Raw genomic sequence first — 22,660 nt, 5'->3', positions numbered from 1 at the left:
TTTAAAAATGAAATATTAATATTTCTTAATGGTAAATTTTTTTAAAAAAATTAATTTATATAAATTAACACACACACACACAAATAATATATATATATTTTATATTATTATAATATATATATATATATAAAATATATATTATATAAATTTTGAATTTAGATTTTTTTTTCCCACCCACCACGCCCCTTATTTCTCTCTCTCCTCAGCAACCCACGGGAAAGGTAGATCATTTGGTGACGATGATAGAACAGGGAGATTGCATATCCCATCAACAATTGTTTAAGATATTCGACCTTCAGTATGAGAAGATTACGCACATTCTCACCGATTTACCTACAAACTACTGAGAGATGTCTTTCACGAAAACCAGCGACTACTACCAAGAACTCTTCACCCACTTATGTCAGAATGGTATGTATTTACTAATTAATTTTGTTATTAAATATATATTAATTGATTAATTATATAAATATATATGCATATAGTATAATTATTTATATAATGATATTATCTATTTTTTTATAATTATATTATTATTATTATTATCTCTTTCAGTTGAAACTGATAGTGAGAATAACGATCGCGGTTTTCGGCGATGTATCTAGGCAGAAATCAACGATTTGAGGGAAAACCCAGGAGAGGACCCAAGATTCTTGGGGCACTTAACCTGGATTTGGATCTCACAATATCCTAATCGCCTGATTGCCGTATTTAAGGATTTCGAGCATCTCGAGAAATCAGGGAATATTTGTGGCACATCAATAGCGCAAATGAATGATGCCATACTGGATTACTACACTACAGTCATCTTACCGACAACAGGGAGAAATCTTCCACCAACTGCCGTTGAGGTCACAAGAAACAAATTCGTCATTCCTGGACCACCCCCGTCAACTGTTTCAAAGCGAATGGGACCACCTACCCCAGGAGGTATGTCTTCAGCGGGAGAGATGTCTGCAGTCGAATCCGCGAAAGAATTCAACACCGGTTTTATGGAACACCTGAAACGAAGAAGAGGAACCCCAATGATCGGAGCGACTATGGATTTCAGGTACCAAGAATGTACTGCACGAAATAATAAAAGTATAAGTGTAATTTTGGCGACCAAGTATCAATAGAAAATTATTGAGAACTCGGCCTCACAGTTGATAAGATACCTTAAAAGCCTTCAAGAAACAGATGACGAAATCGAAATAAAGTTTTGGGAAGGTCAGTTCCGCAAGTATAGTTCCAAAAGCATCTTAAAGAATGGAGATATCCGTCTTTGCCAGTTTGTGAAATACTGGAACAAGGGTGAAAGTAAAGAACTATCCTCGGGCACGCTTGAAAGGAAGAGATACCAGAAACAAACCCGGAGTCATGAAAGGTCATGAAAGGAGAAAATATTCTCACGTTACCACCCGTCGCAGTAACGAAAGTGATGAGCTGTCGTCTGAGTCAGAAGTCTCACAAGGTTTACTCAAAAAGCAACTCACGGGCTTACCCAAGAAGAATGATTGGAGCAACAATACCCACACTGAAGCAACAGCCCGGGACTACCTGAACAATTCCCACATTTTTGTTAAACCCAAAGGAAAGGATATTAAGGGAAACAGTCATAATATATGCTATGAGTTACCCCTAACTAAATGGCCGTATATCCCAAAGGACAACAAAGGTCATTCATATGTACCAGAGGGCCTTGAGCAGCCTAGACCTGGCAGTCAGTTGGAGATCTTTATATACAATTGTTTATCTAACATTTTTGATAAAGTGGAGTATGATCGCAAAGAAAAATATGTGAAAGCTTTACGGACAAAAGTCCTAAAGAAGAGCATGAGATCCATAGAACGACGAGAGAACAAGGAGTGTCAAGATCCTATAACAGTCAACGAAATTATTGCTAGTCAGGATATCGACCCCATACAGACATTATGCAACGATATACCTATAAAGGTTAGAGCCAAGGCTATTACCCTGATGCAGTACAGTGTAATAGCCTCTACTTATCTTGACTTTTTTTATTTTGGATGGAATGCTCCATCACAAATAGATGTCGACGAACAACCAGTTAACATGGCAGTGAGGGTTATAAAGATGGGATACCGAAAGTTTAGCATCCCAGGATTTGAAGATTATAGTCACTCATCCACCGTCGGCCCCGTCGCCAGCACATCCACCGCCCCTACCGCCACCATCTATTTAATCACCATGGTGAATCCGAGGCCAGTTCCACCGCCAATATCACTGACCCCACCAGCTCTGCCACCGCCGCCGCCGCCACCACTACCACCATTACCACCACCATCAACACCGACCAAGCTGTCTCAACCTCCACTTCCATCGTCGACCAACTTGCCGCCACCGCCGCCGACGCCGCCGCCACCACCACCGCCGCCGCCGCCGCCGCCGCCACTGATCTGATGCTCTTCTTTAGGACTTTTGTCCGTAAAGCTTTCATATATTTTTCTTTGCGATCATACTCCGCTTTATCAGAAATGTTAGATAAGCAATTGTATATAAAAATCTCCAACGCAGTGGCAAACTGCCTGCCGCGTCTAGGTTGCTCAAGGCCCCCTGGTACATATGAATGGCCTTTCTTGTCCTTTGGGATATATGGCCATCTAGTTAGGGGAAGCTCACGTAGTCCCGGGCTGTCGCTTCGGAGTGGGAATTGTCGCTGCGATCCTTTTTCTTTGGCAGGCCCGTGAGTTGCTTTTTGAGTGAATCTTGTGAGTCTTCTGACTCAGATGACAGCTCATCAATTTCATTGCTGCTGCGATGGTTGGTAATGTGAGCATATTTCCTCCTCTTGGTTGGCCTTTCCAGACATTTGCTCTGTTTCTGGTGCCTCTTCCTTTCAACTGTGCCCGAGGATAGTTCTTTTTCCAATATTCCACAAACTTTTCAAGACTGACATTTCCCTTCTTTAGGAATTGACTATCCCAATGCTTCATTCCGGGTTCGTCATCTGTTTCTTGGAGGGTCTTAAGGTATGTCATCAGCTGCGAGGCCGAGTTCTCAACAATATTCTTGTGATATATGGTCGCCATAATTACACTTTCACTTTTAGTATGTCGTGCACCACATTCCTGATACTTGAAATTCATCGTCGCTCCGACCATTAAGGTTACTCTTCTTCGCTTAAGGTGTTTCATAAAACCAGTATTGAATTCGTTTGCGGATTCGACCGCCGATATCTCTCTCGCCGAAGACAGACCTCCTGGGGTAGGTGGTCCCATGCGCCTTGAAACAGATGACGGGGGTGGTCCAGGAACGACGAATTTGTTTCTCGTCACCTCGACGCCAGTTGCTGGAAGATTACTCTCTGTAGGTAATATGATGGTAGTGTAGTAATCTAGTACGGCATCATTCATTTGCATTAATGATGTGCCATTAATATTCCCTGATCTTTCGAGATGCTCGAATTCCTTGAATGCAGCAATCAGGCGATTAGGGTATTGAGAGATCCAGATCCGGGTTAAGTGGCCCAGGGGTCTTGTATCCTCTCCTGGGTTTTGCTTCAAGTAATTGATCTCCGCCTCGATACATCGCTGAAATTCGCCATCGTTGCTCTCACTCTCTGTTTCAACTGAAAGAGAGAATTTTATTATTATTATTATTATTATTATATTATTATAAATCAGAAAATATATATTATTTTATATATATTTATATATAATTAATATATATATATATATATATATTTATATATAATTAATATATATATATATATATGCATATATATATATATATATATTATATATATATATATATATATATAAATTTAATCAGTAAATACATACCATTCTGACATAAGTGGATGAAGAGATTTTGGTAGTAGTCACTGGTTTTCATGCATAACATCTCTCGGTAGCTTGCAGGTAAATCAGTGAGAATGTGTGTAATCTTTTCATTCTGGAGGTCGAATATCCTAAACAATTGTTGATGGGATATGGAATCTCCTGTTTTACCATCCTCACCAGATGATCTACCTTTCCCGTGGATTGCTGAAGTGAGAGAGAATAATGAGGAGGAGGGAGGGGGGGGACAAATTTAATTCCATATATCTATCTATCTATCTATCTATATATATATATAATATAATTATCTATTATATGAAGATATATAATATATATATTATTTTTAATAAATGATAACAAAAATACCAGGGTATAAATATGACGGGTACTATAGGGTCACATTACAAGTTTCGAAATATGGACACTTAGAATATAGCCACAAAAAAGAGCTAACACAAAGAGCCGCCGCCGACACAAGAAGAAGAAGAAGAAGCAGCAAAAGAGCCAAGACCCAAGCAGAGCCAAGAGCAGCCAAGAGCAGCCAGCCAAGCCAAGCCAAGCCAAGCCAAGCCAAGCCAAGCCAAGCAAGCCAAGCCAAACCAAGCCAAGCCAAGCCAAGCCAAGCCTCTAGAGGGGAGCTACCCTCCTCCCCATTTCTGGTAACACCTATATTTCGTTTGTGTTTTTACTAGGAAATGGAACCTGAGGGGTAGGAGCTTCCGGACCCTGGTCCGTTAGGTGAGGTCAGATAGCACAGAGATGATGAGATGAAGTAGAGTGAGATGATGATGAGGTGAGGTGAGAAAGGGCGAGGAAAGTTAAGGTAAGGTAAAGTAAGGTAAGGTAAGGTAAGGAGTGATAAGATGAAATAAAATATTGTGTATTTATATAATAATAATAATAATAATAATAATAAAATTATTATATAAATATTAATGTAAAAATATTAATAAAAAAATATAGTCAATATTATAAATATATAATAAAATTACTAACTTACAGAGAGAAAATAAAATAATAATAAACATACAAAAGTAGTTATGTACAAACAAACACACGCACAAAAAAAGTATGTATGCATGCATGCATGCACACACACACACACACTATATATATATATATATATATATATATATATATATATATTATATATATATATATATTATGATATTATAAATATATATATATAACGACAAATATATTATATAATATATATATATATATTATATATATATATATATTTATATATATATAATATATTATATATATATATATATGACCGTGGAGGAAGGGAAGTTTAGACAGGAGCGAGAAGTGGTCACTGGTACATGCACTTACACTTACGCTCATCATAGAAATATGTCTTTCACTAACAAGAGACATATGTCTGCAACATCACGAGATACAATCTATGGTTATACCGTAACCAAATCAGATAAAAAAACAAGAGAGTATGTATCTGAATTTACTTTTATGAGTATTGAACGTAGTATCCAGGACAGTGTTTGTCTAGAGTTTTGGCTTTATAGACTGAACGAAATGCTGCATAATAAGGATATAATTACGTTTCCTGACGAACTCAAACAGTGGAAAGAAGAGGAACTGCATAATTTCTTGATTCAACACAGGTCAGTGAATTGCGTATATTTTTTGCTAATATAAAGGATAACGAGTTTCGCCTACTTTTAAGACTACGTTACAAGTCCAGACCGCTATATGTGGAGGCTATGTATAGTGACGATTATGCAACCAGAAAAAGCATCATAATTGTATCCTATGACGTTCAGCGCTTTGTCGACTCCATAGTATGTTCTTACGGCGAACGCGATACTATACTACGGTTTATGCTCAACGACAAATTAGGAGTACAACGGCCTTGGAGTAACGTGTTACGACTGGAGCACCTCTGTCAGAAAACAATCTGCAGCTACGGAGATAAACTGCGGAACGATTCTTCATTCAAGATGATGTCGATATTAATCCGTAATGAAATTATCAACCACTTAGATATAAATAAAATTAAAAATAAATATGAGAGAAAGACAATCACGATAAATAAGGTTTCCATTAAACCCATAAGAAATATAACTTTGTTCAAGAATATGTTGTTTACTCAGACAGTTACCACAAATAGAGGTTGATTTTTGTAAAATTTTATCATACCTTGTAACAGAAAAAAACAACAGTTTAATTAAATGAAATATAAATATAGAGTGAGGTGAAATTGATAATCATTCCTGAAAAATGTCGAAGATTCAATGTGCTATAGAGAACCGTTAAAGATATATATATATATATATATATATATATATATATATATATATATATATATATATATATATATATATATAGTAAAAACACAAGCGAAATATAGGTGTTACCAGAAATGGGGAGGAGGGTAGCTCCCCTCTAGAGGCTTGGCTTGGCTTGGCTTGGCTTGGCTGGCTGGCTGCTCTTGGCTCTGCTCGGGTCTTGGCTCTTTTGATTCTTCTTCTTCTTCTTCTTCTTCTTGTGGCGGCGGCGGCTCTTTGTGTGTGGCTCTTTTTTGTGGCTATATTCTAAGTGTCCATATTTCGAAACTTGTAATGTGACCCTATAGTACCCGTCATATTTATACCCTGATATTTTTGTTATCATTTATTAAAATATATATATATAACATTATATAATAATATTTATATATATATATATATATATATATATATATATATATATATATATACATATATATATGGAATTAAATTTGTTCCTCCCTCCCTCCTCCTCATTATTCTCTCTCACTTCAGCAATCCACGGGAAAAGTAGATCATCTGGTGAGGATGGTAAAACAGGGAGATTCCATATCCCATCAACAATTGTTTAGGATATTCGACCTCCAGAATGAAAAGATTACACACATTCTCACTGATTTACCTGCAAGCTACCGAGAGATGTGTTTCATGAAAACCAGTGACTACTACCAAAATCTCTTCGTCCACTTATGTCAGAATGGTATGTATTTACTGATTAAATTTATATATATATATACATATATATATATTAATTATATATAAATATATATAAAATGATATATATTTTTATTTAAAAATAATATATTTTAATAATAATAATAATAATGATAATAAATAATAATAATAATAGTAATAATAAAATTCTCTCTTTCAGTTGAAACAGAGAGTGAGAGCAACGATGGCGAATTTCGGCGATGTATCGAGGCGGAGATCAATTACTTGAAGCAAAACCCAGGAGAGGATCCAAGACCCCTGGGCCACTTAACCCGGATCTGGATCTCTCAATACCCTAATCGCCTGATTGCTGCATTCAAGGAATTCGAGCATCTCGAAAGATCAGGGAATATTAATGGCACATCATTAATGCAAATGAATGATGCCGTACTAGATTACTACACTACCATCATATTACCGACTACAGAGAGTAATCTTCCAGCAACTGGCGTCGAGGTGACGAGAAACAAATTCGTCGTTCCTGGACCACCCCCGTCATCTGTTTCAAGGCGCATGGGACCACCTACCCCAGGAGGTCTGTCTTCGGCGGGAGAGATGTCGGCGGTCGAATCCGCAAACGAATTCAATACTGGTTTTATGAAACACCTTAAGCGAAGAAGAGTAACCTTAATGGTCGGAGCGACGATGAATTTCAAGTATCAGGAATGTGGTGCACGACATACTAAAAGTAAAAGTGTAATTATGGCGACAAAATATCACAAGAATATTGTTGAGAACTCGGCCTCGCAGCTGATGACATACCTCCAAGAAACAGATGACGAACCCGGAATGAAGCATTGGGATAGTCAATTCCGCATGTATACTTCTAAAAGCATCTTAAAGAAGGAAAATGTCAGTCTTGAAAAGTTTGTGGAATACTGGAAAAAGGGTGAAGCTAAAGAACTATCCTCGGGCACAGTTGAAAGGAAGAGGTACCAGAAACAGAGTGAAAGTCTGGAAAGGCCAACCAAGAGGAGGAAATATGCTCATGTTACCAACCGTCGCAGCAGCAATGAAATTGATGAGCTGTCATCTGAGTCGGAAGACTCACAAGATTCACTCAAAAAGCAACTCATGGGCCTCCCAAAGAAGAAGGATCGCAGCAACAATTCCCACTCCGAAGCGACGGCCTGGGACTACCTGACCAAATCCCACATTTTTGTTGAACCTAAAGGAAAGGGTAATAATGGAAACAGGCATAAGATGTGCTATGAGCTTCCCCTAACTAGATGGCCATATATCCCAAAGGACAAGAAAGGCCATTCATATGTACCAGGGGGCCTCGAGCAACCTAGACGCGGGAGGCAGTTGGCCACCGAGTTGAAAATTTTTATATACAATTGTTTAACAAACATTTCTGATAAAGTAGAATGGGATCGCAAAGAAAAAGCTATGAAAGCTGTACGGACAAGAGTCCTGAAAAGGAGCATCAGATCCATAACACGACACGACCCCATACAAACATTATGGGACGATATACCTAAAAAGTTTAGGGCCAAGGCTATCACACTAATGCACTATAGGATAATAGCCTCTGCATGCCTTGACCTTGTTTATGTCGGGTGGAATACTCCATTGCATATAGATGTCGCCGAAGAACCGGTTAACATGGCATTGAGGGTCATTAAGATGGGATACCGAAAATTTAAAATCCCAGGATTTAGAGACTATGGTCACTCATCCACTGCCAGTTCTGCCAGTTCCATCGCCAACATCACTGACCCCACCAACTCTGCCAGTTCCGCCACCGCCACCGCCACCGCCACTGCCACCGCCACCACCACCGCAACCGCCACCACCAATCCGCCACCACCACCACCACCGACCACGCTGTCTCTACCTCCATCTCCACCTCCATCGTCGACCCCCTTGCCGCCGTCATTCCCACAACTACCGACCACGCTGTCTCTGCCTCTGCCTCCGCCTCCACCTCCACATCCACCTTCTTCGTCGACCCGCTTGCCGACGTCATCCGGCCACCATCACGGGAGACAGCAGTCGATGCACCACCGCCACCGACCACGCCACTTCCATCTCCACCTCCACCTCCATCGTCGACCCCCTTGCCGCCGTCGTTCCCATCGCCACCGACCACTCTGCCTCTGCCTCCACCTCTACCTCCATCGACGACTGCCTTGCCGACGTCCTTTTCACCATCACGGGAGACAGCAGTCGCTGCACCACCGCCACCGACCGCGCCACTTCCACCTCCACCTCCATCGGCTACCCCCTTGCCGCCGTCATTCCCATCGACACCGCCCATGCTACCTCTGCCTCCACCTCCACTTCCATCGACGACTCCCTTGCCGACGTCATTCCCACCACCACGGGAGACAGCAGTCGCTGTACCACCGCCACCGACCATGCTGCCTCCACCTTTATCTCCACCTCCACCTCCATCGACGACTCCCTTGCCGCCGTCATTCCCATTGCCACCGACCACTCTACCTCTGCCTCCACCTCCACCTCCATCTCCGCCGTCGTGATGATGTGCACACAGAGGAAGATCCACTATCATTTTCAACCGATAGTGAGTTAAATCGTGATGGTGTGCACACAAAGGCAGATCCACTATCATTTTCAACCGATAAGAAGTTAAATCGTGATGGTGTGCACACAGAGGCAGATCCATTAACAACTCCATTAGTCTCTCCGTGTATAGAGGGAGCACCTGCGTCGATTCCTTTAGCGCCATCTCCATTAAGTCCTTGGGCATTTCGGTGGCCTCACCTTTAATACCATATACTGTAATAAACGCCGATGAGAGAGCACATTGCACACCCACACATACACACACACACACACACACGCACACGCACATGCACACGCACCTAACACACCTAACACGAGAACTCATTGCCTGTATATATGTATCTGTATATATTTGTATATATATATATTTTTTTTTTATATGTTTTATATATTTGTATATATATGTATATATATATATATATATATATATATATATATATATATATATATATATTATATATATATATATATATATTATATTTATAAGTATATAAATAAATTAAATATATAACAAAAACTAAATAAACATATATTGTAACATTTTTTTCTCTCTCCTTACCGTTCATCGGAAGATGTACGGAATATTTTGATGTTATATCTTAAGAAGATAGACCTGTAATGTATTATTATTATTATTATTATTATTATTATTAATACTATTATTTTTTTATTATTATATTTTATTTCATTTATTTTATTTTATTGTTTTTTTGTTTTTTTTTCTTTTCTTTTTTTTATGCCTCGGAGTATGAGCAAGAAAGTGTTGAACATGGTAATATGGTCTCCCATGGGTCCTCAGACAGTGAAAAAAAAACTCCATCGACTTGCTTTACACCCACATAACACTGTCTTTTAACGTTCTTGGAGGTAGCAAAAAGCCTATTGTCGGTCACCCTGCGATACATAAAGACGCTGTTGAACATGGTAATGTTGCCTCCCACTGGTCCTCGGCCGGTTAGAAAAAAAAAAAAAAAAAATCCATCTACTCGCTTTATACGTACACAAAAGAAAAACATTGTCTTACAACACTCTTGGATGTAGTAAAACCCGTTGTCGGTCACCCTGAGATGCATAAGAGCGCTGTTAAAGAGACAGCGAGGCGAAGACATGTTTTGTATAAAAGGATGTGCTGGGTCGCTCGATCTCAGATTGTCAGAATAGGAGGGTACAGGTAACACGAGTTTAGCCGACAGTTTCTTCAGATAAGGTAGGTATAGGCAACACGAGTATAGCCGATAGTTTATAATTTTAATATGATATTTATTTATTATTATGATTATTATTCTTTATTTTTTTATTATTATAATTTTTTTTATCTGTGAGTCGACACTTATATCTATAATCACTTCGATCTACAGATTCAGCACTCGGTAAGGAAATATCAAAATTTAATTTTTCTTACATTTTATTATTTTTTTTTTTACAGCTTGCTGTCATCGAACACACCAGGATAATGATTAAGACATTATAATCTGTTCTAACAAAGAGCTATGTCAGGAACAAATCTCTGCTCGACATCATTGGAAACTAGCGTGTTCACCGACTTCCAGCGTTCAGTGATAGCTGCAGCTGAGAATCAGTGGGATAGCATATATGATTTGTGCAAGCCTTCCACTGTATGCTTTGTGAAGCATATAGCAAATTGGGTGTCAGGTGGGGGTAATGAAACCGATTTGGCTGATATATTGAACGACAATGACTCATTATTCAGCGAAGTGGACAAGGAATGTAAGCCACTGTTTCTTATGTGTTAACATGGCGATGATGATGCCTGATGAAATGGGAAAAACTTTTTTGGAAATCATAGTGTTTAAGTTTTGTAGACCTGACACGATTGGCGAGAGCGGAAGAATTAACCACATGAGTAACTTTGCTCTCCTCCTCCATTGCTTTGGTCCGTCTCTTATAATGCTTGTATATGGGAAATTAGTTCATGAAACCACTGACTTGCCCGAAAAAGTAGAGTCATACCTAACCCACGAATACCATGGAGATATCACTCAGGTCTGTCACAGGGGCAAGACTTTTGAGCGTTCCAAAGTTTCTTATGAGCTCTTCAAATCAGCAGTACGAATGATGGAAGTGGGTGCCACGTCTGAATCGTTTTCGCTGCGCATTGCTTCGACGATGTTGACAAGAATGCTTAGCGTAGATGATTCCCTAACGAATTCTTGTTTTCTAGCAGCTACCAGCAACTCCAATTTCGACGAGATCCATACGGCCGTCATGTCGGGAAAGATCAATATAAACTCCTCTTCTTCCTATTTGGATTTAATAGACAGTCCATTTCTAGCATATCTTGGGCATCTTGAAGAGAAGAACTTTATGAAGGTAATAACATCCTGGTTGCCTATTATAGATTACGATGTCATTGGCGGAACAGTAAACGCATTGTTGAAGAAAATGCAATACGAAGGATCCCTTGATTTGCAATATTCGATTAGGAACTTATGGCGAAAAGTCAATTCTCGCTGGTCAGATCAAAAATGGTCGATTCTTATGAAGAGAGTAGATAGGGCCATACTCTCCAATATCGATGTGGTCTTGGCTACGATATACATCTGCGAGAGTAGCTGTCATACCCTGGACTACATTCTAGAGAGTGTTCAGTTCAGCCCAGTTGAATTGAAGATCATAGCCACATATGCCACTGACAACCCATGTGCCATATCTATGTTAACTAGGCGATGCAACTGGCTAGCAAAATTCCGATCACCCCTTGTGGCTCACCCATCTTACATTATGCAATCGTCGACGAGGTACCCAACTTTGCCGGCCTGTTTCAAGTCGAGGCGATCAGGAACAATCTGACCGTGATAAATTGGCTTGGTGTTACCCCTCTTATGACCTGCTGCCAATATGGGTCCCGTTTGCAAAAGTTCATGTCTCTATTGGAAGCTGGATGTGGAATGAACTTCATGACCTCCTGAAGTGAGACTATCTTTCATTTCATGGCAACGAATATTAGAAGTGGTGATTTGTTGTTGAAAATCTTAGATGAATGGAAAGGGGTCACAATGCCTGACGTGGAAGTTAGGCGAGAACAAGACAACATGACGGCTCTACAGCTAGCCCTCAAAACATCTAACTTTGAAATGGCTAGAAACGATGGAACGGATTGGTGCCTCGGCCTCTTCTCTATACGCATCGCTCTCTGGTATCAACACGGCAGACATGATGTTACTAAGGCTGAACACAGATGCCCTGACACTAATCGAGAAATATAACGCGACTATACCTTCATTTATTAGAATACTTTTTGAGTATTATGAAGGTAAGCTAGATGAAGAAGTAACATGTGATATGTGGGGATTGCCCAATAAAATATGGCCAGCATTCAGGGAGCCAAGGAGACTGTTGAACCGCCACTATCATTTCCCTATCGATTGCCCCCTAAATCGGAAATCAATTGAAACATATATGGAGCTGTTTGGTTCATTTGGATATACCACAAATTCATCTAGAGCTGAAGCGATCAGTAGTGGAGTTGATGCAGAGGAATTGCAATGTGCCATATGTCTCGAAAAAATGGACGATCACCACTATACATTGTGCTCCCACAGGTTTCACTCAAGGTGTCTGAGAACTTGGCTTGTGGAAAAAAGTACATGCCCTATGTGCAGATCAGAAGATATAGGCACGCCTCCGTCCATTAAAGTTAATCATAGACCAGACAAACCTCTCTTAAATGAGCTATGTGTATTGCAACCTGTGCCACTACCACGACCGTACAGGTACTTAAAGACTAACACCAATAACCACCTCTGTGAGTATAAACTTTACGGTTCATCTTTTGTGTCGATAGAGTATGAAGTTGGGGGAAAGTGGATAAGAGAGAACATGATGTGATCACCCATACGAGGAGATAGAGTCTGAGAGCCCATATATTTTTTTTTTCCCCGAAGAATGTATCTAAGAGAGAAACCGGGAGTGAAAAAGAGACACACATATATATTGATATTGCCCAGTATGGTTAGTTATCATACTGACGTAGTAGAGAATGGAACGGCTTCTCAGAAAACGGTTTACAAAAAGGAGAAGCAAGGACATTCTGGACATGTGAAAGTCTCAAGACATAATGGTTAATGTTCTTCAAAGGGCATGTCTGCTCAATAAGAGTTCACCAACAATTGAAATGGCCATGAATGCAATCAGCAATAATGATGAACATCTATGTGATATTCTTGAAAAGGCTAACTTTTCGCCATCGGAACTCAAGACTTTGGCCGCCTTTGCTGCTGATAATCCAATGGCCATCTGCGAACTGACAAAACAACATGGCTGGCTGGCAAGGGTTCCTGTTACCCCGACTGGGTTGACTATCCTCTATCTCACTATCTCTGAAAGGCTCCCCAATTTTGCAGAAATGTTGAAAGTGCAGACCATCAGCGATAACCTGAATTCTATAGATATGAGCGGTCAGACTCCAATAATGGCGACCTGTAAAGAAGGCCGAAGGAATTACTTCAATGACCTTCTAATGGCTGGGGCTACAGTCAATCTAATGACCTTTGATATGGAGACCATCTACCACTTCCTTATAGATAACAGTGAGAGTGAAGAAATGCTCTTCGATCTCTTCAACCATAACGAGAAGATTACTTTGCCTGATGTTGAGATACGACGAAGAGAAGATAATAAGACGGCCCTCCAATTAGTGCTTTATAGGAAGAAGGTTGGAACAGCCAAGTGTCTTATGTAATACTTTTCTGCCTCTGCATGGACCCTCTATGGGAGTTCAACAGCTCTGAATACAGCAGATATGGTTCTTATATGGAGAGATGATCATGCCAGCGATGAAATATATGATTGCACTGGCACTGAACCATCGCTAATCAGAAGGGCGTATGCGATAATCGATGACGGTGTATCTTTCGATTCTTACCTGAGTCGTTGGATCAGTAAGAAGTTCGCCACCTCATTTCTAAAGAAAAGAGGAACCTACCAAATATGCAAGACAAATGCTACAAAAAAAGAAGTGCTGGATAGCGAATATAGCGATGGTGACGTCAAGTGTGGCATCTGCTTAGATTCTCTGGATGATCATCATCGAACTGTCTGTTCCCATAGGTTCCATCCAGAGTGTCTGAACATATGGGTGCGCAGATATCAGGCAAATTGTCCAATATGCAGGTCACCAGACGTGTCCCCTGTTCCGCCCGTATCCAGCTCTCCGTTCATGCTACCAGAGAGACCTGAGACTCCCCGTCTGAATTATAGACCGGTCATTTGTCCCTCTAGATTTTACAGTTCCCCTATTCATCCAGGGTGGTAGCTGATACTCAGAAGCAGAACATTGTTCATGTCTACAAATATAAAGGTCTTCCCTTCGAGAACAGTGAGTACCTCGTTGATGGGGTATGGAAGTGTGAAACCGATATATGATAATAAACAGGTGATGAGTCAAATAATTAATCTCTATATGGTTCCATTTTCTTTTATACATAATATGATCATATATATATATATATCTTGATGTATACAAATATAAATACAAATTACTGTCATGGCACAATTGTATAATTTTATTTTTGTTTCATTACCCTACCCTAACTTGCATCTACACTGAAAATACTGTATATGCGATGAACTGTCTCATAGTAAAGTCGTATGAAGTGGGAAGTATTCTGTATTTTAGCCGTTCAAAGTCACACATGAGACAGTTATGCACACAAACACAACCAATGCAACCTCGTCGTGTGATATTGCCTACAGACAATGAACTTTTTTTTTTTATGTGTCGGAGGGCAAGTGAATTTAAATGAGCGATGTGTATTGCAACCTGTGCCACTACCACGACCGTACAGGTACTTAAAGACTCGCACCAATAACCAGTATGTCAGTATAAACATTACGGTTCATCTTTTGTGTCGATAGAGTATGAAGTTGGGGGAAAGTGGATAAGGGAGAACATAATGTGATCACCCAAAGAATGTATCAGAGAGAGAAACAGGCAGAGAAAAAGAGACACACATATATATTGATATTGCCCAGTATGTTTAGTTATCATACTGACGTAGTAGAGAATGGAACGGCTTCTCAGAAAAACGGTTTACAAAAAGGAGAAGCAAGGACATTCTGGACATAAGAAAGTCTCAAGACATAATAGTTAATGTTCTTCAGAGGACATGTCGGCTCAATAAGAGTTCACAAACAATTGAAATGACCATGAATGCAATCAGCAGTGTCATATGAAGTTATCTAACACGCCGATGGAACTCTCGTGTTGGGTGTGTATGTGTGCATGCACATTGTGTGTGCAATGAGTTCTCTCATTGACAGGTCGCATGAAGAGGGCAAACGAACTCTGTGTCAAGTGTGTATGTGTGCATGCACGTTGTGTGTGCAATGTGCTCTAGGCCGCATTAACGTTTCATATGAAGTCATCTAACACACCGATGGAAGCCCTTCACGGGCCGTCGGAAGGCACAGTGAGCGTCCATCGACTAGCTTGAAATGCTCAGAACGCTGGTTTACGACGCTTTCGGACGTAGCAAGCGAGGCCGTTGGGCGTGTAAAGCGAGACGAAGGATACGCGTTGTATAAGCAATGGGCTCTGTCGTAGCTTGCTCATATGAAGCAGGTAATGAACTCTCGTGTTGGTGTGTGTGAATGTGTTCATGTACGTTGTGTGTGTGTGTGTGTGTGTGTGTGTGTGTGTGTGTGTGTGTGTATGTGTGTGTGTGTGTGTGCAATAAACTCTGTCATAGGTAGTTCTTATGAAGCATGCAATGAACTCTCTTCTCTCTCCCTCCCTATCATGTGTGCACGCAAACAAAATGCAGGCTTTTCCAATGAGCTCTGTCATTGCCAGGTTGTATGAAACGTCTAATGAACTCTCTTGTATGAAGTAGGCAATTGCATGCTGCAATGACCAGGGCCGCATTACCGCGTCACATGCAATTGACGTCTCATCGGAAGGCCCAATGAGCTTCCAATCGACTCGCTTTACACGCATAGAACGCTGTCCTAAGACGCTCTCGGACGTAGCATGCCAGACGAAGGATGCCCGTGCACATTCCAACGACCCGCGAGAGGGCCGCATTAACGTGTCATATGAAGTCATCTAACACGCCAATGGGAGCCTTTCACGGGCCGTCGGACGGCGAAATGAGCGTCCATCGACTCGCTTGAAACGCTCTTGGACGTAGCAAGCAAGACCGTTGGGCGTGTAAAATGTGTGCATGCACGTTATGTATGCAATGAGTTCTCTCATTGACAGGTCGCATGAAGAGAGCAAATGAACTCGTGCATGCACGTTGTATAGCTTGCTCGTTTGAAGCAGGCAATGAACTCTCGTGTTGGTGTGTGTGTGTGTGTGTGTGTGTGTGTGTGTGTGTGTGAGTGTGCAATGGTCTTTCTCATTAACAGGTCGTATTAAGCAATGTGTGCATGCACGTTGTGTGTGCAATGAACTCTGTCATAGATAGTTCTTATGAAGCTTGCAATGAACTCTCTTCTCTCTCCCTCCCTCTCATGTGTGCACGCAAACAAAATGCAGGCTTTTCCAATGAGCTCTGTCATTGCCAAGCCCAATGATCGTCCATCGACTCGCTTTACACACACAGAACGCTGTCTTAAGACGCTCTCGGACGTAGCAAGCAACACCGTTAGGTGTGTAAAGCAAGACGAAGGATGTCCGTGCATGTTCCAGTGACCCGCGATGGGCCGCATTAACGTGTCATATGAAGTTATCTAACACGCCGGTGGAACTCTCGTGTTGGGTATGTATGTGTGCATGCGCGTTGTGTGTGCAAAGAGCTCTCTCATTGACAGGTCGCATGAAGTAGGTAATGAACTCTCATGTTGGAGATATATGAGTGCACATTGTGTATGCAATGAGCTCTGTCATAGGTAGTTCTTATGAAGCATGCAATGAACTCTCTTCTCTCTTTCTCTCACTCATGTGACCATGCACGTTGTATATACAATGGGCTGAGTCAAAGCTTCCTCTATGAAACAGGCAATGAACTCTCGGTTGGTGTGTGTGTGTATGTGTGTATGTGTGTGTGCAATGATTACTCTCATTGACAGGTCATATGAAGCATATGTGCATGCATGTTGTGTGTGTGTGCAATGATCTCTGTCATGCAATGACCAGTTGGTAGGGCTGCATTACCGCGTCACGTGCAATTGACGGCTCATCGGAAGGCCAATGAGCTTCCAATCGACTCGCTTTACACGCACAGAACGCTGTCCTAAGACACTCTTGACGTAGCAAGCAAGACCGTTGGGCGTGTAAATGTGTGCATGCACGTTGTGTGTGTGCAATGATTTCTCTCATTGAAGGGTCATATGAAGAGGGCAAATGAACTCTCGTGCTGGGTGCAATGAGCTCTCTCATTGACAGATCATATGAAGCTTGCTATAACTCTCCAATGAACTCGTGCATGCACGTTGTACAGCTTGCTCGTTTCAAGCAGGCAATGAACTCTCGTGTTGGTGTGTGTGTATGTGTTCATGCACGTTTGTGTGTGTGTGCAATGATCTTTCTCAGTGCATGCATGTTGTCCAGCTTGCATCGTTTGTAGCTAGGCTATGAACTCTCGTGTTGGTGTGTTTGTTGAGTGTTTCTGGTTGTTGTGTGTGTGTGTGTGTGGTGTGGCAATGGTCTTAAGACACTCTCGGACGTAGCAAGCAAGACCATTGGGCGTGTAAAGCGAGACGAATGATGTCCATGCATGTTCCAATGACCCGCGATGGGCTACATTGATGTGTCATATGAAGTCCTCTAACACGCCGATGGAACTCTCGTGGTGGGTGTGATGATGGGCATGCGCTTTGTGTGTGCAAGAGCTCTCTCTTTGACACTTCCTGAAGTAGGTAATGACTCTCTGTTGGATGTATGTGTGCATGCACGTTGTGTATGTCAATGAGCTCTGTCATGGTGTTCTCATTGACAGGTCGCATGAAGGACTGTGTGCTGCACGTTGTGTGTGTGTGTGTGTGCATGTGTGTGTGTTTGTGTGCATGATCTCTCTCATGACAGGTCGTTTGAAGCAATGTGTGCTGCACATTGTGTGTGCAATAACTCTGTCATAGGTAGTTCTTATGAAGCTGCAATAACCTCTTCTCTCTTTTCTCTCACTCATGTGTCCATGCACGTTGTATATAATGGGCTGAGTCGACTTGCTCGTATGAAAGGCCTTGAGTCTCGTGTTGGTGTGTGTGTGTGTGTTTGTGTTTGTGTGTGTTGTGTGTTTGTGTGTGTGTGTGTGCCTGCACGTTGTGTGGTGTGTGCAATGATCCTCTCCTTGACAGTCGTATAAGCAATGTTGCATACACTTTTTGTGTAGATGTGGCGGCGGCTGTGGCGGGGCAGTGGCGGTGGCGGTGGCGGAACTGGCAGAGTTGTGGGTCCAGTGATGTCTGCAGAACTGGATCGTCGGATTGTCAACCATTGTCGATTAAATGAATGGCGGTAGGGGCGGTGGATGTGCTGACGATGGCGGCCGAATGGTGAGTGACCCTAGTCCTCAAATACTGGATTTTAAATTTTCGGTATCCCATCTTACTGACCTCATGCCATGTTCACCGTTTTCTCGGCGACTCTATATGCATGGAAGCTTCCACCCGACATAAAACAAGGTCAGGCATGCAGAGGCTATTATCCTATAGTGCATAGGGTGTTGCCTTGGCCCTAACCTTTTTGTATACTTCCCATAATTTATGGTATGGGGTCGATATCCTGACTGCAATAATTTCGGTTATTGTTAATAGGATCTGGCATTCCTTGTTCTCTTGTCCGTGTTATTGACTGATGCTCCTTTTCAGACTCTTGTACCGTATAGCTTTAATCGCTTTTTCTTTGGCGATCCCATTATACTTTATCAGAAATGTTTTGTTAAGCATTGTATATAAAATTTCCAGCTCGGTAGCCACTGCCTCCCGCGTCTATGTTGCTTTAGGCCCCCTTGTATATATGAATGGCCTTTCTTGTCCTTTGGATTATGGCCATCTAGTTTGGGGAAGCTCATAGCATACTCTTATGCCTGTTTCATTATTACCCTTTCCTTTAGGTTTCAACAAAAATTAGATTTGGTCGGTAGTCCCGGGCGTCCGCTTCGGAGTGGAATTTTGCTGGCGATCCTTCTTCTTTGCAGGGCGTGAGTTGCTTTTTGAGTGAATCTTTTGGTCTTCCGACTCAGATGACAGCTCATCATTTCATTAACTGCTGCAACGTTGTAATGTGATCATATTTCCTCCTCTTGGTTGGCCTTTCCAGACTTTTGCTCTGTTTCTTTGCTCTCCTTTCAACTGTGCCCGAGGATAGTTCTTTAGCTTCACCCTTTTTCCAGTAGTACACAACTTTTCACAAGATGACATTTCCCTTCTTTAAGATGCTTTTAGAATATACTCGGAATTGACTGTCCCAATGCTTCATTCCGGGTTCGTCATCTGTTTCTTCTTTAAGATGCTTTTAGAAGTATACATGCGGAATTGACTAATCCCAAATGCCTTCATTCCGGGTCGTCACTGTTCTTGGAGGTCTTAAGGTTATGTCCATCAGCTGCGGGCCGAGTTCTCAACAATAATTCTTGTGATTTTTGTCGCCATAATCACTTTCACTTTTTAGTATGTCGTGCACCACATTCCTGCTACTTGAAATTCATCGCGCTCGACCATTAAGGTTACTCTTCGTCTCTTAAGGTTTATTCTAACCAGTTATTGAATTCGTTTGGCTGATTCGACCGCCGACTCTCTCCCGCCGAAGACGGAGACTTCCTGGGTAGTGGTCCCATCGCCCTTGAACAGATGACGGGGTGTCCAACACGAATTTGTTTTCTCTCACCCTCGACGCATTGCTGAAGATTACTCTCTGTAGTCGGTAATAATGTGGTGATGTAGTAATCTATTAATAGTAGAAAATAAATTAGAGAAATACATATGATACTAAGGTTTCCATTAACCCATAGAAATATAACTTTGTTCAAGAATATGTTGTTTACTCAGACAGTTCCAGTATAGAGGTTTGATTTTTTAAAATTTTATCATAACTTGTAACAGAAAAAAAAAAACAATTAATTAATAAATATAACTATATAGTGAGGTGAAATTGATAATCATTCTTTGAACCTGTCAGAAGTTTCATGGATGCTATAAGGAACCGTTAAAGATATATATTATATTATATATATTATATATATATATATTCTATATTATATATATGTTACATATAGTATATATATCTATAACAAAATATATATTTTTTATATACCTTAAATATTAAAATATTATAATATACTAAAAAATATTAATAAAAGATTAAATTATAATAAATAGAATGTAAAAAATAAATATGTCTGTTATTATTATAGTAATCTTTATTTTTTGTTTTCGTAATATAATATCGAGTTCGATCACTTCTAATTAGTGAATCGAGTTTACTCTTACAAGAATGTCGCATCAAAGGATGTTGATGAGCCTGAAGAAAGGAAAGAACAAAAAAGGAAAAAAAAGAACAGGATCGTGTTGCAGGGGGGGGGACCACATTTATGCTTCGTCAACTGAGTTCTGTTTATGCTGACGAAGGACCGGGGACATTGTAGTTTTGCAGACATAGAGCAAGATCACTAATAGTAGGCCGTGTCTATGGTGCAGGTCCCATGCACACAAGTTTCTCCATACAGATGTCGCATCAAAGGATGTTGATGGAGCACTCCAGAAAAAAAAATGATGATTACAGTATAAGGTTTCATTAGCCCACATTATGCCTTCGTCACTGAGTTGTGTTTATGCTGACGAAGGAGGCCCGTGCACGGTCGGATGACCCATGTTAGGCCACATTACCGTGTTAATCTATACACATGGCAAAAAAAACTTTTTAATTAAGGAGATTTTGACTTTTTTTTTTACCATGGTCCGTACAGCCCAACGGAGCTCTAAGAAAGGATTACGGATATCTGCAACACCGATTTAATTATTAATATTTTATTGAATTAACGAATAGCATAGGAGTGAGTACTCCCTATTTTACACACAAAAAAAATCATATAAAAAAGTTTAGATCAATCGTCTGAACTTTAGGGTTATGGATTTTGTGTCCATTCCCCCCACCTGGTAATCTGAGATCTACGACGTAATATTTTATTTTGATATTGGATTTATATTAAACACCCCCTCTCTCTCTAACAGCGCTCTTATGCGTTGCAGTGTGACCGACACGGGTCTAGCTACGTCTAAGGACGTTCGAGACATTTGTCTGTATTTTTATTGCATCAAAAAAACTACACTGCATATAAATTAATACAATCAGTGTTAAAAGTCATTGTTATACCCCAAAAATCAAATTCAATAAGTAGTCATATCCATTGAACCTGAGATTCTCTGGTTATAACCGCGATTTCCTGTGCCCCTCAACCTGACAATCCGAGATCAAGTGATCGAATCCTCGTATTTTATATAAATCAATTAACGGCGCATAAAGTTTTTGAAATATACACATAAAACAATTTATGTAAAAAAGTTCAGAATTCCCATCGCTCTAAGACTCAAGGTTATATCGAGTTGCGTGCATGCCCGCTTAACCTGCCAGTCTGAGTCGAATATCTAAAAACCCGACTTTTTTGTTATGATATTTCATCGTATTTCAGAGTCCCACAGGAGTTTGGGGAAAACTCGAATAAAAAATTCGAATAAACAGAAGTACTGGGTTCGATCGATCTGAAATCTGGGGTTCGATTCTGGCCTACGACCACCCGTCCCCCATCTGGTACGTCAGTCGATAAATATAAACATATATATATATATATCATTATTGTGTTGTTTGGTCTCGGATTGGCAGGTTAGCTTGCAGGCACGCGGTTATATCCCGTAGAGCCTCAGTCGATTGAGCGAGACTTTTTTTTTGTATTAATTTTTATGTGTGCATTTCAAAACTTTATGCGTATTAATTATTCATGACAATTCGAGGAGTCGATCTCGCGATCTCGGATTGGCTGGTTAAGTGGGCAGGGGCAACGCGGTTATAACCAGAGTCTCGGTCGATGTATCCGCTAGTTTTTTTATATAAATTTGTTCTTTATAAGTCTATCGTAGGAGGGCGAGCAAGAGGAAGTCGTCAAGCATGCCAGTGTGGTGCCTATAAGGGCTCATGAGGACGGTCGAAAGAGCTTTCATCGACACTCTACTCGCGCATAGCGCTCTCTGACGACGCTCTTGGACGTACCAAGCGAGAGCGTTGGGCGCATAGAGCGAGACGAAGATCCCCGTGCGCGCTGGCAACGGCCCATGCCATGCCGCTCGGCCGCTTGGACGTCCAAAAGCGGTCATCGACACGCCTTTACTCGCGCATAGTACTGTCTGACGACGGTCTCGGACGTACCATCAAGAGCGGTGGCG

General features: G+C 40.9%; 2 protein-coding genes across 2 annotated transcripts; both read left to right on the top strand.

Annotated features, from left to right (window-relative positions):
- The first annotated feature begins 211 nt into the window (after positions 1-211).
- Positions 212-3,557, top strand: LOC119568483 (protocadherin-15-like). The gene is made up of 2 exons (XM_037917017.1): positions 212-411; positions 556-3,557. Exon 2 carries the CDS (start codon positions 1,360-1,362, stop codon positions 2,401-2,403), a length of 1,044 nt encoding a protein of 347 aa, XP_037772945.1. The 5' UTR covers positions 212-411; positions 556-1,359; the 3' UTR covers positions 2,404-3,557.
- Positions 3,558-6,534: 2,977 nt separating this feature from the next.
- Positions 6,535-9,644, top strand: LOC119568490. Its single transcript, XM_037917026.1, has 2 exons — positions 6,535-6,773; positions 6,948-9,644. The coding sequence occupies exons 1-2, from the start codon at positions 6,602-6,604 to the stop codon at positions 9,521-9,523; spliced, it is 2,748 nt and encodes a 915-aa protein (XP_037772954.1). The 5' UTR covers positions 6,535-6,601; the 3' UTR covers positions 9,524-9,644.
- Positions 9,645-22,660: the final 13,016 nt, after the last annotated feature.

Source organism: Penaeus monodon, chromosome 44 (genome assembly GCF_015228065.2).
Source record: "Penaeus monodon isolate SGIC_2016 chromosome 44, NSTDA_Pmon_1, whole genome shotgun sequence".
NCBI lineage: Eukaryota > Metazoa > Arthropoda > Malacostraca > Decapoda > Penaeidae > Penaeus > Penaeus monodon.
Note: the sequence above shows the minus strand (reverse complement) of the source record. Positions and strands in the feature narration are given on the sequence as shown.

Excerpts from the sequence above, each read along its gene's own strand:
- LOC119568483 (XM_037917017.1), top strand. The coding sequence starts at position 1,360 with ATGAAAGGTCATGAAAGGAGAAAATATTCTCACGTTACCACCCGTCGC.
- LOC119568490 (XM_037917026.1), top strand. The coding sequence starts at position 6,602 with ATGGTAAAACAGGGAGATTCCATATCCCATCAACAATTGTTTAGGATA. Across the intron at positions 6,774-6,947 it reads CGTCCACTTATGTCAGAATG|TTGAAACAGAGAGTGAGAGC; the intron begins GTATGTATTTAC and ends TCTCTCTTTCAG.